Source organism: Scyliorhinus canicula, chromosome 7 (assembly GCF_902713615.1).
Source record: "Scyliorhinus canicula chromosome 7, sScyCan1.1, whole genome shotgun sequence".
Classification (NCBI taxonomy): domain Eukaryota; kingdom Metazoa; phylum Chordata; class Chondrichthyes; order Carcharhiniformes; family Scyliorhinidae; genus Scyliorhinus; species Scyliorhinus canicula.
Window position 1 is genome coordinate 183,700,843 of NC_052152.1, and position 13,950 is coordinate 183,714,792.

General features: G+C 44.4%; 1 protein-coding gene across 6 annotated transcripts in view; it reads right to left on the reverse strand.

Moving 5' to 3' along the window:
* Nucleotides 1–3,269: 3,269 nt before the first annotated feature.
* l3mbtl1 (L3MBTL histone methyl-lysine binding protein 1) overlaps nucleotides 3,270–13,950 on the reverse strand; it is a 108,703-nt gene continuing 98,022 nt past the window's right edge. For 3 of the 6 annotated variants that reach the window (XM_038803448.1, XM_038803446.1, XM_038803450.1), the window contains 4 exons: nucleotides 11,045–11,106; nucleotides 5,365–5,534; nucleotides 4,348–4,410; nucleotides 3,847–4,014 (listed from right to left, as the gene is read on the reverse strand). In XM_038803448.1, the coding sequence (XP_038659376.1) occupies nucleotides 3,880–4,014; nucleotides 4,348–4,410; nucleotides 5,365–5,534; nucleotides 11,045–11,106 (430 nt within the window). In that variant the 3' untranslated portion in view covers nucleotides 3,847–3,879. Of the gene's footprint in view, nucleotides 4,015–4,347; nucleotides 4,411–5,364; nucleotides 5,535–8,104; nucleotides 9,339–11,044; nucleotides 11,107–13,950 lie in introns of those variants that run through there. The other 3 variants (XM_038803447.1, XR_005461427.1, XM_038803449.1) reach the window with 3 other exon arrangements.

Genomic DNA, 13,950 nt, shown 5'->3' on the forward strand with positions numbered 1-13,950 from the left:
AGTCAGTCGCGTCTCCTCATCTCGTCCACCGCTGACTTCAACAGCTTCAGCAGGGAAGGTCAAGATGCTCCTGTGCCAGTGCAACGGACCTCCAGTACGCTGCAGCCCTCAAGGCCCCACACCTCCAGAGGACGGCCAACGCAGTCATCCAAGGCAAGAGGCATCATTGTGAAGCAAACTGCTGCCACCTAGCTGCTGATATCAGGGTAGCACCTAGACATTGTGGTCTGAAAAATTAAAACAATTACAGCACAAAGATGACACAGATTATATTTTTCCATAATATTTGACAAGTATAGGCAAGATTTAATTCATTCTCTGCAATTGTTTGATATAATTAAGATATGTTGTAGCCTCTCACAGTATCAGATGTAACGATCATGGCATGCCACATATTTCAGACAGTGTGATGGTGAGAGAGGAAATAGGGACACCAACAGTATTCCTGATTGACATGAGCTGCATTTTTGCACGCTCTTTATTGAATGTGAATTGTTACTTCTTTGATAAACACTCTGTGGAACATGGCTTTAAATGCAGGCACAGCGGAAGCGCAATTTAAGAAGGAACCAATGAGTGGTGAAGAAGTGCACTTGGATGGTTTTGGTGGAGGAATGAGTTTGATTGAAGCGCTCCTCTGCCTCACTCTGGGGACGTCTCACTCGTGTCGTCAGCCATGTATGCGGTGGATAACCTTTGTCACCAAGGATCCATCCAGAAATTGGACTGGCACTTCAAAAACCTCTAGGTTATGCATGATGCATAGTTAATGACAGCTCCCGTGGAAATTAGTACAGACCTGCATTATTCTCCTGTGGTCGCATGACAGTTGTATGATGATGGAGTGAAACCTTTTACAATTTACAAATGCAGCTGTCTGTTGCCAGGGAGCTTTTGTTGCCACAGCAGTGCTGTTGATTATACCTTGCACGCAAGGAAATTCAGCTATGGCACTGAAAATGGCTGATCTTGCAGTCTGGCTGTCTAATGGGTTGTGAAGTGGATAAAATTATTGGCCTGACGATCCAGGACATCGGTCACCTCCTTTACGTGCCTATGTATGACAGTCTGTGAGATGCCACATATTGCATCCATTGAGCCCTGGAAGTCCCCATGAGAAAGGAATTGAGTGCCGCTGTAACCTGGAAGGCCACTGGCTTGGAGTTCCCGCCAAATCCATGTGGCTGTATTTCTTGATAATCCAACATAATTCGATCACCATTTCCCGGGACATCCTCAGACCGTCTCTGGCATTGCTTCTCAGATATCTGAACATGGCTAGTTCTTGTCTTGCCGATGCCTTCCCTGGATATCTACGGCCAGACCAGCTTCCCCAACCTGCCTTGTCGCCTCACCTGTTGCACAGTAAGGGCTCTCCTTTTTTGCTTTCTCTTTTCCTTCTTCGGAGGTTGCATGAGAATTGGGTGAATGAGACCCATGGTTCTGGAAGTAATGGCACTGTATGAAGAGGGAAGACATAAAGCGCAATCTCATCCAGGATTTTCATTCATTTCACTGTTTATTTGGGAGTCAATACAGTGCAAAATAACATATCCACCCAGAACAACCTGCCTCCCACTTCAAACATCTGGCATTCAGAAAAGCTGAGTTTCACACAGGACCTGGAAAATATTGAGAGTGTTATATTCTACTCCACTATCTTCCACCCTCCCACTTTCCACCCTTCCTTCCCTCCTATGCACCGACCTTCACTTGAACACCACCATCTGTCCACCTTCCTTTCCCTCCTCTGCACCTACCTTCACCCAAACGCCAGCCCTCCAGCACCCTGTGCTACAGGAAATGTGCTTACCTTATGGTCAGCTGCACCAGGCTGAGCAGTGCATATTACCCTCAAACAATCCTGAGCTAGATGCCACGAGAGTAACGTGCGTCGCTGACTTTATCTGAAGGTAGGACTTAATTGTAAACTGTAACACTTTAATGAGTATTCATGGCACGTAAATGTATCACAAATAGGAACCCGACACAGACCGACATAATTTTCAGCACGCCACAAAGATGTCGCTGACTTTATCATTGCACCTGAACCCATCATCAGGAAACCAAAACTTTGCTTCCCGCCTAATTAAGTCACGCTGCATGTTACGCTTCCCACTCATGTGGGCTCCGTAAAATTCCACCCTTAAGCTCCAAATGATTATACCACTCATAAGTGTCACAATTGTCTACAAAGGCTGAAAGGTAATTGTAACAAATTATGCCCCGAACATTATACTTTTCAAATATAAATGATTATAAGTTGTTGCGAACACCATAGCAGAAGCACTGATGATGCTAACTGAAAGCGGGATACTGACTGTGTGAGTATCTTATGTAAAGTGGTAAGAAAGCCAAGAGGGAAAATTTCCTCTGCATTGATAAAGGTCCTATTTGTAACTTCATAATAATAATAATAATATTTGCTTATTCACCACAATATTAACCACATTAATACTTTAAACTTTTGCTAATTTTGTAAGTGATTTATTTTTTATACAGTGCAGCTCACATTTTACTTGAAATACTTTTTACTCGTCCAAATTGGAAAATAAATTATGATACACACTCCAAAGTGAAATTTGAGCTTTAGGAGGTAATTATCAATGCAGTTTTTCTAAGTGAGATGATTTATTCATGACTCTTTAACCCACGTAGACAATCTTTGCAGTAGTTAAGGAATACAGTTGAGAAACCTTAATCGGAAACATGCACTATTCAAACCAAACAAGCACTCTCGCCCAGATATTTACAATGTATTTAAATTAACAAAATGGTGGCCTTAATGCCTCCAGTAGAAATATAAGCACTTGGCATGGAACTGAAGTATCAAGTAACCATCGCCATATTAGCAGGCAATACTTGCCATCCTCATATGGAATGTCTTTATTCCCTAAATTAGCATCAATCTCGTTAACATAAATGGCTAAAAATCTGTTCTAAAACGGAAAGGGTACTAACCTGTGAAGTAGCTGATTGCCCACGATATATCGCCAACAATAAACATCAATGTTATGTTTGTTAAAGAGTAGAACAGAGCTGGAATATATTTTTCTCACAACGTAAGCAATGCTGCTGGTAACATTTACAGGTGAAGAGGGCTGAAATGTAAGTGCATCACCTTACACAGCGACAAAAAAAAAAAACACTTTCGCGGACTAATTGCGGACTTTTAAAAGCTAGTCGGCAAATAATGCCAACAGGGTTAAAGTCCCCTAATATATGCAAATTTTAAACAGAAGGAGACATGACGATTCAAAAAAGCAAAGTTTTCTCAAGCTGCCCACATGTCTCAACGAGGCAAAATACTTTTAATGGATTGATACCAAATGTAAACTCATAAACAATTACAAAAGTTACATTCTGATTTTCTTCATGTAAGGCTTTGCCTTTGAAACATATACAAAATACATCACATTTTCTTTAGAATGGTCACCTGTAATTAAATTAATCCATGATTTGTTCAATGATTCAAAACAGCAATGCAACCAAATATAATTTAAATGCATTTTTTTATCTGTACAGCAGTACTTCCACAACTTTTATTAAAAAAATTACTGATTGTTTCAATAAATTACATTTAAAATGCAAATTTTCACAGTTAAAATCCTTTCACATAATGTCTCACTGGGTTTCATAAATGGGAATATAATTGAAATATTCCATCACTAACCTAGAGATAAATCAAGCAACTTCACATACATACAGTCAACGACTAATACAACTTGTTTTGTTCAATTTCCTTGCCATTTAGCACAAATTTACCAGTGTAAAAGAAACATAAACCATTCATTTTTAACAAAACGCAATTCTCAGTTCTTCTGGAGAAGTTTCATTTTGCTTATACAGGATTGTGTTGCTCTTAACTTCACAGGAATGTCATGTTATAGTATCATCTGCACTTTTGAACACAAGAATTGAGTTATAAATCTTTAATGCTGGACCAAGTTTAATGCTCATGATCTTCACTATGTCCACCTGCGTTAGAAGAAGAAAAGCCTCCCCATCAATCGACTGTAAAATAAAAGTGCAGGAGTTCGTCAATACAGTGCAGGGTACAGAAATGAAAATGTCACATTACATGTCTTATTCCCAGAAATGTTCCTGAGAATAAATTTGAACAGTGAATCATGTTTTGGCTGTTTGAGAAAATAATCATGTTGATATTGAGCTTCGGGATATTAACTGCAAACTACAAACACTTGAAATTCTGCTGGTTTCAATGTCAGTTAGAAGAATTTCAGCCAAGCATTTATAGGCTGGCATCCAATAGCACCATCTCAGGCTTTAATAAAATGACACACTATGGTACAAACTATTGGGCGCACAAAGTATCTTGTCTCCTACCTCTTCTTTGAAGAGCTTTGCCTGTTGCTCGCAACCAGTGAGTGTCTGAATAAAGCTTCCCACCTACAATAAGTAAATAATGTTGCCATGTCAGTAATATACTAAATGAACAAAATATGCACAATGGATTACTTTTATCTTTTATAGAAGTTTATAGACGTTATATAGAAATATAACTAATACCGAAGTTATTTGATTTTGAGTAAGTTTGCATACTTAACTGAGAAACATTGAATATGTATAACAAAATCAGAAAATACTGGACAATCACAGCAGGTCTGACAGCATCTGCGGAGAAAGGAGGGAGCTAACGTTTCGAATCTGGATGACGCTTTGTCAAAAAAAACTCTTTTTGAGACTCTTTTTGACAAAGAGTCATCCAGACTCTAAAACTAATCTGTCTCCACAGATGCTGTCAGATCTGCTGTGATTGTTCAGTATTTTCTGTTTGTATTTCTGATTCCAGCATCTGCAGTAATTTGCTTCATTATTAAATATGTTCACTAGGATTTTCCTTCAGGCTACCTGCCAGACCGAATGCCAGAACCTGGCTGCTGCTTTGCCCCTTTACTCAATGGAAGTTCAGAAACTTCACACCAGTTCAGGAGATCCTTGTCTGAACTGCTCTAATTCTCCACCACCTCTCAACGTCTGATAAACTGTGTTCCCGCTCTAAAGGGGAGTCCACCAATCAGAGCCTGATGTTGTTCTGTTGCCTGCTGATAACTCATTCGAATTTCATGAGCCGATCTGCAAATTCAGAGTTACCAAGCCTCTGATTGGTGTTCCCACCACAACCATCATCTCTCTGTATAGGGCTCCCCCATTGTCCGAGGTCCCTCGCTGTAGTGCTGTGTGTTTCATTGAAAGTCCGCCTCTGTCTATGATTGCGAAACAGATGGTAAATAATTGATAGCAAGGTCACGCAGCTTTAGTTCAGAACAATTCCAGCATTCAAATATACGTTGCATAATTTTTAAACTGCTGCATCTCATCTACTTTTCTTTCACTTCTTACCTCTTCAGTGGTCCATTTGGCCACCCTGTTGGCACTAATTCCAGCTACGCCTGGAAGCAGCTTGCAGTGCTGTTCCCAGCACAAGGACAACGAACGAGCTGGGTGTGGGGACATGGCAGACATAAAGGCTGATCGATGCAAGTCTTGTTGCATACCATCTTTTGGAATGTCTAGAAATACAGCATTAGAAAAACACTAAGGCAATAATGATACATTTGAACCTTACTAAATATCCGTTACATTTATTCGCTCCTTTTAAGGTTAATTTTGCTTTTTTATTACAAGTTATGTAACTTCTATAACTTGCAACTTAACGAAACAATTGGTAAATGCATTAGTACAAAATTAAGCTGGAAGATGTTACACAGAATGACATAAGAGTGCACAACATACAAACCGACCATTCGGTCCAGCATTTCAATGCAATGTTTTTGCTCTTTTCAGGTTTTTACCTATCCTTCCTCATATAATTTTATCCGAATGACCGACTGGTTTCTTCACTCCTGTATACTTATCTTGATTTCCCTTAAATTAGTCTATTCAGTTCACCTCAACACTCCATGTTATGTATTCTTAGCACTCTTTGGGTAAGGAAGTTCCTTCTGAATCCCCTACTGTATTTCTTGGTGACTATGTTATCATGATGGCCTCTGGTTTTGCTCTTTCCCACAAGTGGAAACACATTCTCTCTGTCTACTTTAGCGACCATCCATTTTACTACTTCTCTACTGATTCAGCATATCTTGTATGTCAGCTTGTTAAAGGACTCCTTGCTGTCTTATCACTGACCATGGACGGGTGTTATAACCCTTAAGTACCTTACGGTGTGGGAACAATTCACTTCCCCATGGACAGTGCAGGATACGAACTCCCCCCCCCCGTTAAGGGGGTAGGGGGACTACTAACCAATGTATAGTTGTAGGATATACCAAGCCAGCCAGTTAGGCACCGGCAAGGCAGACACAGATGGAATCTACCGTGTGATATATATATATAATAGTTATTGTAAATAAACGAAGTCTCGTGGAACAGCTGTGTGTGGACTCCTTCGTGGCCTTATAAAAACGGATTCTCCGATCTCGGTTGAAATTCTTCAGAGTAGCCAGTTAGCGGCAGGATTCGCAATGGCCCGCTGAATCCCACGTCGGGCCATAATCGTGATTCACGCCGGCCCCGGCTGTAATGGGTTTCCCAACGTCCCCAACAAAGCGTCCCGCCCAGTCCCGGTGGGAACACGCAAATAGCCCATTGGAGCTGTTATGCATGTAATTTCCGGGTAGGACGCCCAATTCATCTGATTCCTCGGAGGCTCCCACTCCCCAGACGCGAATCCCGCTGGTGTGAATTGGTGTCAGTCCTGGGAAATGTGGACGTAGCGGCTCGCAGTCCGAGAAGTGGCAACTGGGCGAGTACTCTCCCTACGAGTGCCTCCAGGCTGCTGAGGGGGGCCCTGCAAAGGAGGTGGGGGTCAGGGGGGCCTATGCTGGGCTGGAGGAGGTCAGGTCGGGGGTCTTTCCTGGGATGGGGGCTCATTTGGCTGTTCTTCCCATCTGCAACCTTTAAACCCTTTAAACAGTCACTAGCTAAAAATTATGCTCTCTCATTATAAACTGAAAGTGCTGCCATCTGTACCTCTAAACCCTAGTTTAAACAGTCAGTATGCCAAGTTCAAAGATTGGTGAGGTGAAGGTAAAAGTAATCTCTTTAATATGGTGGAAACTTTTCAAGTGATTTTCTCACATGTCAATTTCATTGCCCTTTAAAGTATTAAAGGCTGTTTGTATGCCTGAGGGCTAAAACCTTGGAACTGCATTGTTTACCTTCAATTTCATGCATCCTAAAATTATTTTGATTGATGGGTGGAGGCAGTTTCAAATGGGGATTAAGTTTGTTTATTTGTAGAGCTTGCAGGGATCCATGAACTCAGGGGAGCAGGTGGTTTTCTAACGACAGTTTTTCTTACGAGGCTGCCTCGTTCTTCTCAAGTGCTTCCTATGAAGGACCCCCCCTTGCCACCCAGCAGGCATTTCTAGGGAAGGTACTCACCCCCCTTACCACCTCTCGGACTGCAAACCGCCAGGTTGGCACTGCCAAGCGGCTGGCCTGAACGGGGGAGGGGGGAATAGGGGGGCTGAAGAGGAGACCGGGATTCTCCGATATCTGGCGGGGCGGGCTGTACCGGTGCCAAGTAGCGGCGTGAACCACTCCGGCGTCGGGCCACTCGGAAGTTGTGGAATCCTTTGCACTTTCGGGGGACAGGCCGGCGTGAGTTGGCGCATGCGCAGGAGCGCCAGGGTGTTCCCAGAACCCCTTGTGTGATTCCTGCGCATGCGCAGGGGGTTTCTGCTCCGCGCCGGCCATGGCAGAGCTTTACACAGGCCGGCACGGAGGGAAAGAGTGCCCCACGGCACAGGCCCGCCCGCACATCGGTGGGTCCTGATCATGGGCCAGGCCACCACTCTCCCCCCCCCCCCCCCCCCCCTCCCGGGGGGCCAGATCCCTCCGTGCCACCCCGAGGATTCCGTAGACCGCCCTCAGGGTCAGGTCCCGGCGGTACAGACCTGGTCTAATCCGAGCCGGCGGGACTGGCTGAAAACGGGCGACCGCTCGGCCCATCGGGGACCGGAGAATCGTCGGGGGCGGGGGGGAGGCACTGGCTACGGCCCCCGACCGGCGCGGCATTATCCACGCCCCCGACAAAAAAACGGTGCCAGAGAATTCGGCAGCCGGCGTCGGAGCGGGTTTCATGCCGCCCCCCCGGGGATTCTCTGACCCGGCCGGGGGGGGGGGTCGGAGGTCGGGGGGCCCAAGGTGTGTGAAGGGGATTGAGGATTGAGGAGAAGAGTTCCAGTGCCAGTGATTTGGGGAGGGGTGCTGCAACGGCACTTTGAAATCAGCCGGTCTCGGAGGAGCAGGACCTGTGAGCGAGATTAGATTGAATAGCACTGAAATCCCAATTGAGGATTAAAAGCTTTCAAATGCCATGGAATGGCACGTCAGGGTCGTTCCTAGCACCAACGAAATTCACTCGGGTTTTGGCACTGGCGGAAGCACTTCGTCGCCGATCGGGCGAATGACGCCCCTCTTCTACTGTCGTTCCGCTGCAAGTGAGAATGGAGAATTTGGTGATCCAGCCAAAACTCCATTCACCTTCAGCGGAACCAGAGAATCCTAGCCACAGCGGAGATTTCCGGCACATATTTTCAAGAGCAAAAATATATCAGTGAGTACAATGGAGTTCCTCATACTGAACTTTTTTTGAAAAAATTGTCAACATAAAAACCTTCAGCTTGATAACTTATCGCCTGATTTAGTTGAATAACTAGAGTTGACTGAAAGTTTTTTTTTACAAATTATTTCATTTATGAAATAATAACATTGAATTGCTAAAAAGTTGATCAAAGCCAAAAAGAGGAAGGCAGGTGGTGGATGACCCAAGGGGTGAGGCAAGCAGGAATGGATCATGCAGCAGGGAGAGTGTGCAATGGATAGAGTTTGCAGGGGTTGAAGCGCATGGTGGGTGCAGCACACTGGGTTGGATCATGCTGGGAGTGAAGCTTTGTGGGAGGAGCATTGTGCGCAAGAGATGGAGCAAGCAGAGAGCGAAGTGTGCTGCGGGTGAAACAAGGGTGGTGGAGGAATGGGTGGAGCATGTAGGTTGCCAAGTGCACAGTGGGTGGAGCATGTAGAGAATGGAGCACAATTTGTACCCGCCTGTTAGAGTTGGCCAGTGCTGTCCTGCAGAACTCCAATTGGAGTTCAGGCACCTGAATATGTGCTCAAGGGGTGGCTCAGTGAGAGCTCTTGTTCTTGCAAAGTTGTCTTTATATCTGCAATCAATATCTCTTCCTGGGACCGTGATAGGATTCAAGAGCCAGATGTACGACCTCCAAGGAACCAACCTGACACATACTCATCTCGGTGGAGGTCAGGAGGAATCAAGGACTGGTGTAGGGTAAAGACATTCAGATTACCTGCAAGTAAAGTGGGCATGGAGCAGTATTACTCATTGCCCATGGCCGCTACCTTACGTCAAAGACCAGCTACATACTCAGTGAAACCCATTTCTGGTTCATGATGGGAACATTGTAGAATAATGTTTATACTGTCATTATTGACCTGCACCAGGGAATTGCAACAATGCAGTAAATCTGACAGTTCTTTTCTCTTGATCAGAAATCTGCATTGGGAAGACAATGTATTACTGTCTCCTTGAAAAGAGAGCATTGTCACCTGTTTGATGGTCATATGTAGAGCAAACTGACTGATATTGCTCATCTCTTGTAGCCTAGAATAAACCCATGGAATAGAAATTGAGGACCACTATAACAGTTACTTGTACAAGCAGTGCTGTGTGTGCTCTGGTGTTTTGCTCCAATTCCTGTGGTAATGGGCGACAGGTGACAGGTTTGTGACTGTCGACTTGCTAAAGTGCAGCCTCCCATTCACTGATCCCCTGCAATATTGCGGTAAGACTTCCTGCTGAAAATCATCCTGACGCTCAAAGGTATCCTTTGCTCTTGCCTCCTTTACCATCGTATTTGAGCCTGCGCAGGTCTGTGCTGTCATACTTACTTCTGATGGTAATTCTAACATCTCCCTCTTTCCCTATATTCCTGCAGCCAGTGAAGTGACAAGATTACATCTGCAGCCAAAAGTCAGCAATCCTACAGCTATTTTGCTGGAAAGGTTTTCCAAACAATGAGAAAAGCAGTCACAAAATGGCTACAAAGGTCCCCAACGTCAAGTATCCAGAGATGTACTTAATGGAGATTGGGACCTCTTTAAATATCACTTCTGCTCCTTGCAGTGCAGTGATCTTGCTTCCAAGAGTTGCCTGGCCTATCAGAGGGTCAACTGCGCTTCGGTCCCAGCACCCACACGGGAGTTGAATTCTGCCGAAGTGATGCCTTAACCAATACTGCGGCTGTCACATTTTGTGTACAATTCTCATGATTAGAATGCTTACTTTGTGCCTGACAACTGTGCAAAGCAGAGGCGAATTTCTGGACACCACAGCGCCAAATGTTAAACAACTCACCAGCACAGTTAAGACCAATACTTGGGCTATATGAAAGATTTTGACCTTTTGGTACATTTTTGTTCCATACCCCAGCATCAGTGTCTTCAAAAAGGGGCGGCGAAGAAAACACAGCAAAAAGGCATACATTCTACATTTGTTTTAAAATCAGAGCACAGTTTTGGCTTTTGTGTCATATGTTAAGGATAGTCTGTGTACTTTCTTTCACTGAATTCTCATCATAATTTGTGGGAGTTGAATTCTATATGTTCTGCTCATTTTTCATGAATAGACTACAAAATGGAAGTGAAATTTTCTTACTTGCAGAGTGTAAGGAAATACCCTTTCAAAAGTGCCATTAGAGTGTTCAGAAAACTATCAAGTTACGATCCAGGATGACAAACTTCATTTGAAAATATTAAGTGCCCTCACATTGCCTTGCTGTGTGTGCTATTTTTATTTGAAATGGCAAATGCCTGTATACCATGGAGTGTTTGTTTGTGAAGTTGACTGATTGGAATTTCTACTCTTATAAATAAACTGCTGCTGAGATTTCAGACAGGAAAAATTTAAATTTGTACTAAATCAAATATGAAATATATGATGCATCAAAGCTGCCAGAAATAATCACCGTGCAAGGCACCCTGCATTTCAACTCACTCTGAAAGCTGACTTTTAATTCCTCTTGCTGAAGCTTATGATACTTGGGTGGGCGACCAATCCTGGAAAAAAGCAGAAGAAAATTAATGCAAGATATATCAAACTGATGAGTGAATTCTTACTGATGTGGGGCCGGATTTCACGGCCGATCACGCTGGCCGGTCTCTTACGGTCCCGCCGACAGCCCAGCCCGCTACGGATGCGTCAATGGGAAGCCATGGTGACAATGGCGGGACCAGAAGATCCTGCTGGCAGCCACTGGCAAGCCGCCTTCTACGTCTGAGAAACACGCTGCGGATGAGGAGGAAAATCCCGCCCGTGGTCATTTGTGGCTGTTTCTGTTGCTTCGTTTTCCAGTGCAACGATCAATAATACATTTTTTTGTCGGTCCCACGTGTGTACGTATATTTCTGTGTGTCTCTGCGCGATGATAGACAAATTGAAAATAGACACCATCCTATTCACTAGTTGAAAGAGAGTATCTGATACCATGCTCCCACAAAGTGAGGCACAAAGATTTAAAACATCGATAACCAGCGTTTATTAAAAGAATCAAAGTACGGAGCGCTGTTTTCTTTTGACACTCAAGAGATCCAATGTGCTGCTTGCCAGTGTGGACATTTTAAGTTCATGTTAACTTTGCCTATAAATGAAGACCAACTCTGCATACTATTTTCAGTAAGATGGTTTGTTAATGGACAAGTTTCTAGATGTGGTATCCATGAGGAAATTGTTGACCGTTTCTCTCAATCACTTTATTGTCATGACGCACTTTAATGTTTATGTTATTCCTGAGTTTGGCTTTCTGACTGTGCAGTCAACTTTTATTTTAAAATAAATACAGAACTTTATCCGACTGCAAAATGTATGTGTTGGCGATCTGTGAAAGTACAATAAATACTGCAAAACAGACCAAGAATTTAAGCAGAGCTCAAATATAAGACATTTCATCCAAAAGTTCAAATGTTTACTGACTGTTGACATCTTTACTAAATTCTGAAAATAAAATGTCTGAACTTTGATTTTGCAGCAGAATTCAGAAATTTATGAATCACATTGAGATAAATGTATTTTTGTTAAAGCAACTGCTTTGTGTCAAAGAAAATTGACAGTACGATAAGAATTCCTCTTGTGCAATGATACTGTAAATGTCTGAACATTTCCCATTCGGACACTTCTACGAAAATGTTGAACATTTCATGAGAAAGATTAAACAGAGAAAATATAATGAATGTATTTATACTGTTGCTGCACGTAGCAATCAGAGAACTTTTTAATCCAATATTTTAATAGGAATAAATTTTCTCAGACAATTGTATTAAACCATATGGTCAGTGCCTCATAGCGTGATGGACCAGAGGATGGAATTGTCCCATCCTGCCTGGGGCGGGTTTCCAGGTGCCCACCAGAGTGTGTGGCCATGGAGTGCAGCACTCAGCGCGAACCCGGCAAGACCTGCTGGACCAAGGTCTCTGTGGTGATCACCAACTTTCCCTTGGTGGGTCTGAGGCACTCGCATGTCGGAGCCATGGCATCAAAACAGAAAGGGTTGGACTCCTCCATCATTTGCTCTAGTCTACTGAGTGACTGTTTAATCTCTGCCTGAGGCTAATCCAGAGATCTGCCCCACTGAGGTGTGTGTTTCTGTGCTGGTGGAGATTGTGGTGAGTGCTGTGACGGTTCTTCGAGAGGTTCCTCTTCAGATGTGGTCTGGGAGCTCAGGCTGGGGCTCAGCTGCCTTGTGGGTCTCAAAGTGCTGGTGCCTAGGAAATAGAGAACAGAGTTTCAGTTCAGCACGGTAGCACGGTGGTTAGCACAGTTGCTTCACACCTCCAGGGTCCCAGGTTCGATTCCCGGCTTGGGTCACTGTCTGTGCGGAGTCTACACGTTCTCCACGTGTCTGCGTGGGTTTCCTCCGGGAGCTCCAGTTTCCTCCCACAGTCCAAAGATGTGCAGGTTTGGTGGATTGGCCACACTAAATTGCCCTCCGCTCAGGTAGGGTTACTGGTTTACGGGGATAGGGAGGTGTGGGCTTAAGTGGGGTGCACTTTCCAGGAGCTGGTGCAGACGGGATAGGCCGAATGACCTCCTTCTGCACTGTAAATTCTATGATTAATGAGCATGAGTTATATCAGACTGCATGTGACTCACTGTGATTGTCAAGATGTGATGAGGTGGTGGAGCTGCGATGCATACTTGGTTGTTGGGAGAAGCCAATCTCCCCTTCCCACAGGAGTGATCCCTGGGCTCCCCAGTCAGCTCAGCTGACAGCCTCCTTGAACTCAGTGAGGGCAATGATATTGGTCACCCATCCCCGATCTGTGATGTTTCATGCCTGCTGTGTGTCAACATGGCCTGTGTGAAGACAAAAGATAGGCTCGTGATGAGAAGGGATAGAACAGAGTTTGAGTGAAATGCATGTCCCCTGTGTGTGGTGAGTCCTCCCCAGAAGTCAGAGGATAGAGTGTGAGCAACATGATTAATGGGATGGTGGTGATGTGAGAGTGCCTGTGAGAGAATGGGTGTTGATTTGTGTCCCGCACTAATGGACATGTGAGATCCGTGAAGAGAGTAACCATTTGACTGCATAATGCCATGATGAGAGTTTGATATTGGAGGTAGTTGAAGGGTGACTTACCCTGCTGGAGTGGGCAAGATCATTCCTCTTCCCGCATTGGATGGCATTTCGGGCATGGTTGCCAGCTGTGTTGATCTGTGGCACCCTCTTGAGGCCAGAGATGTGAGGTTTTGTTGGTTCTGGAGCCATCCCTGGGACACAGGACATACCTGTGTGCCCACATTCCTTTGATCAAGGCCTCAAGGGCCCAGTGAGTGAAGCAGGTTGCTGCCTTCTTCCTGAGGCTGTAAGCCTTGTTCTTCTGGCTGCCAGACATCTGTGGTGGTCT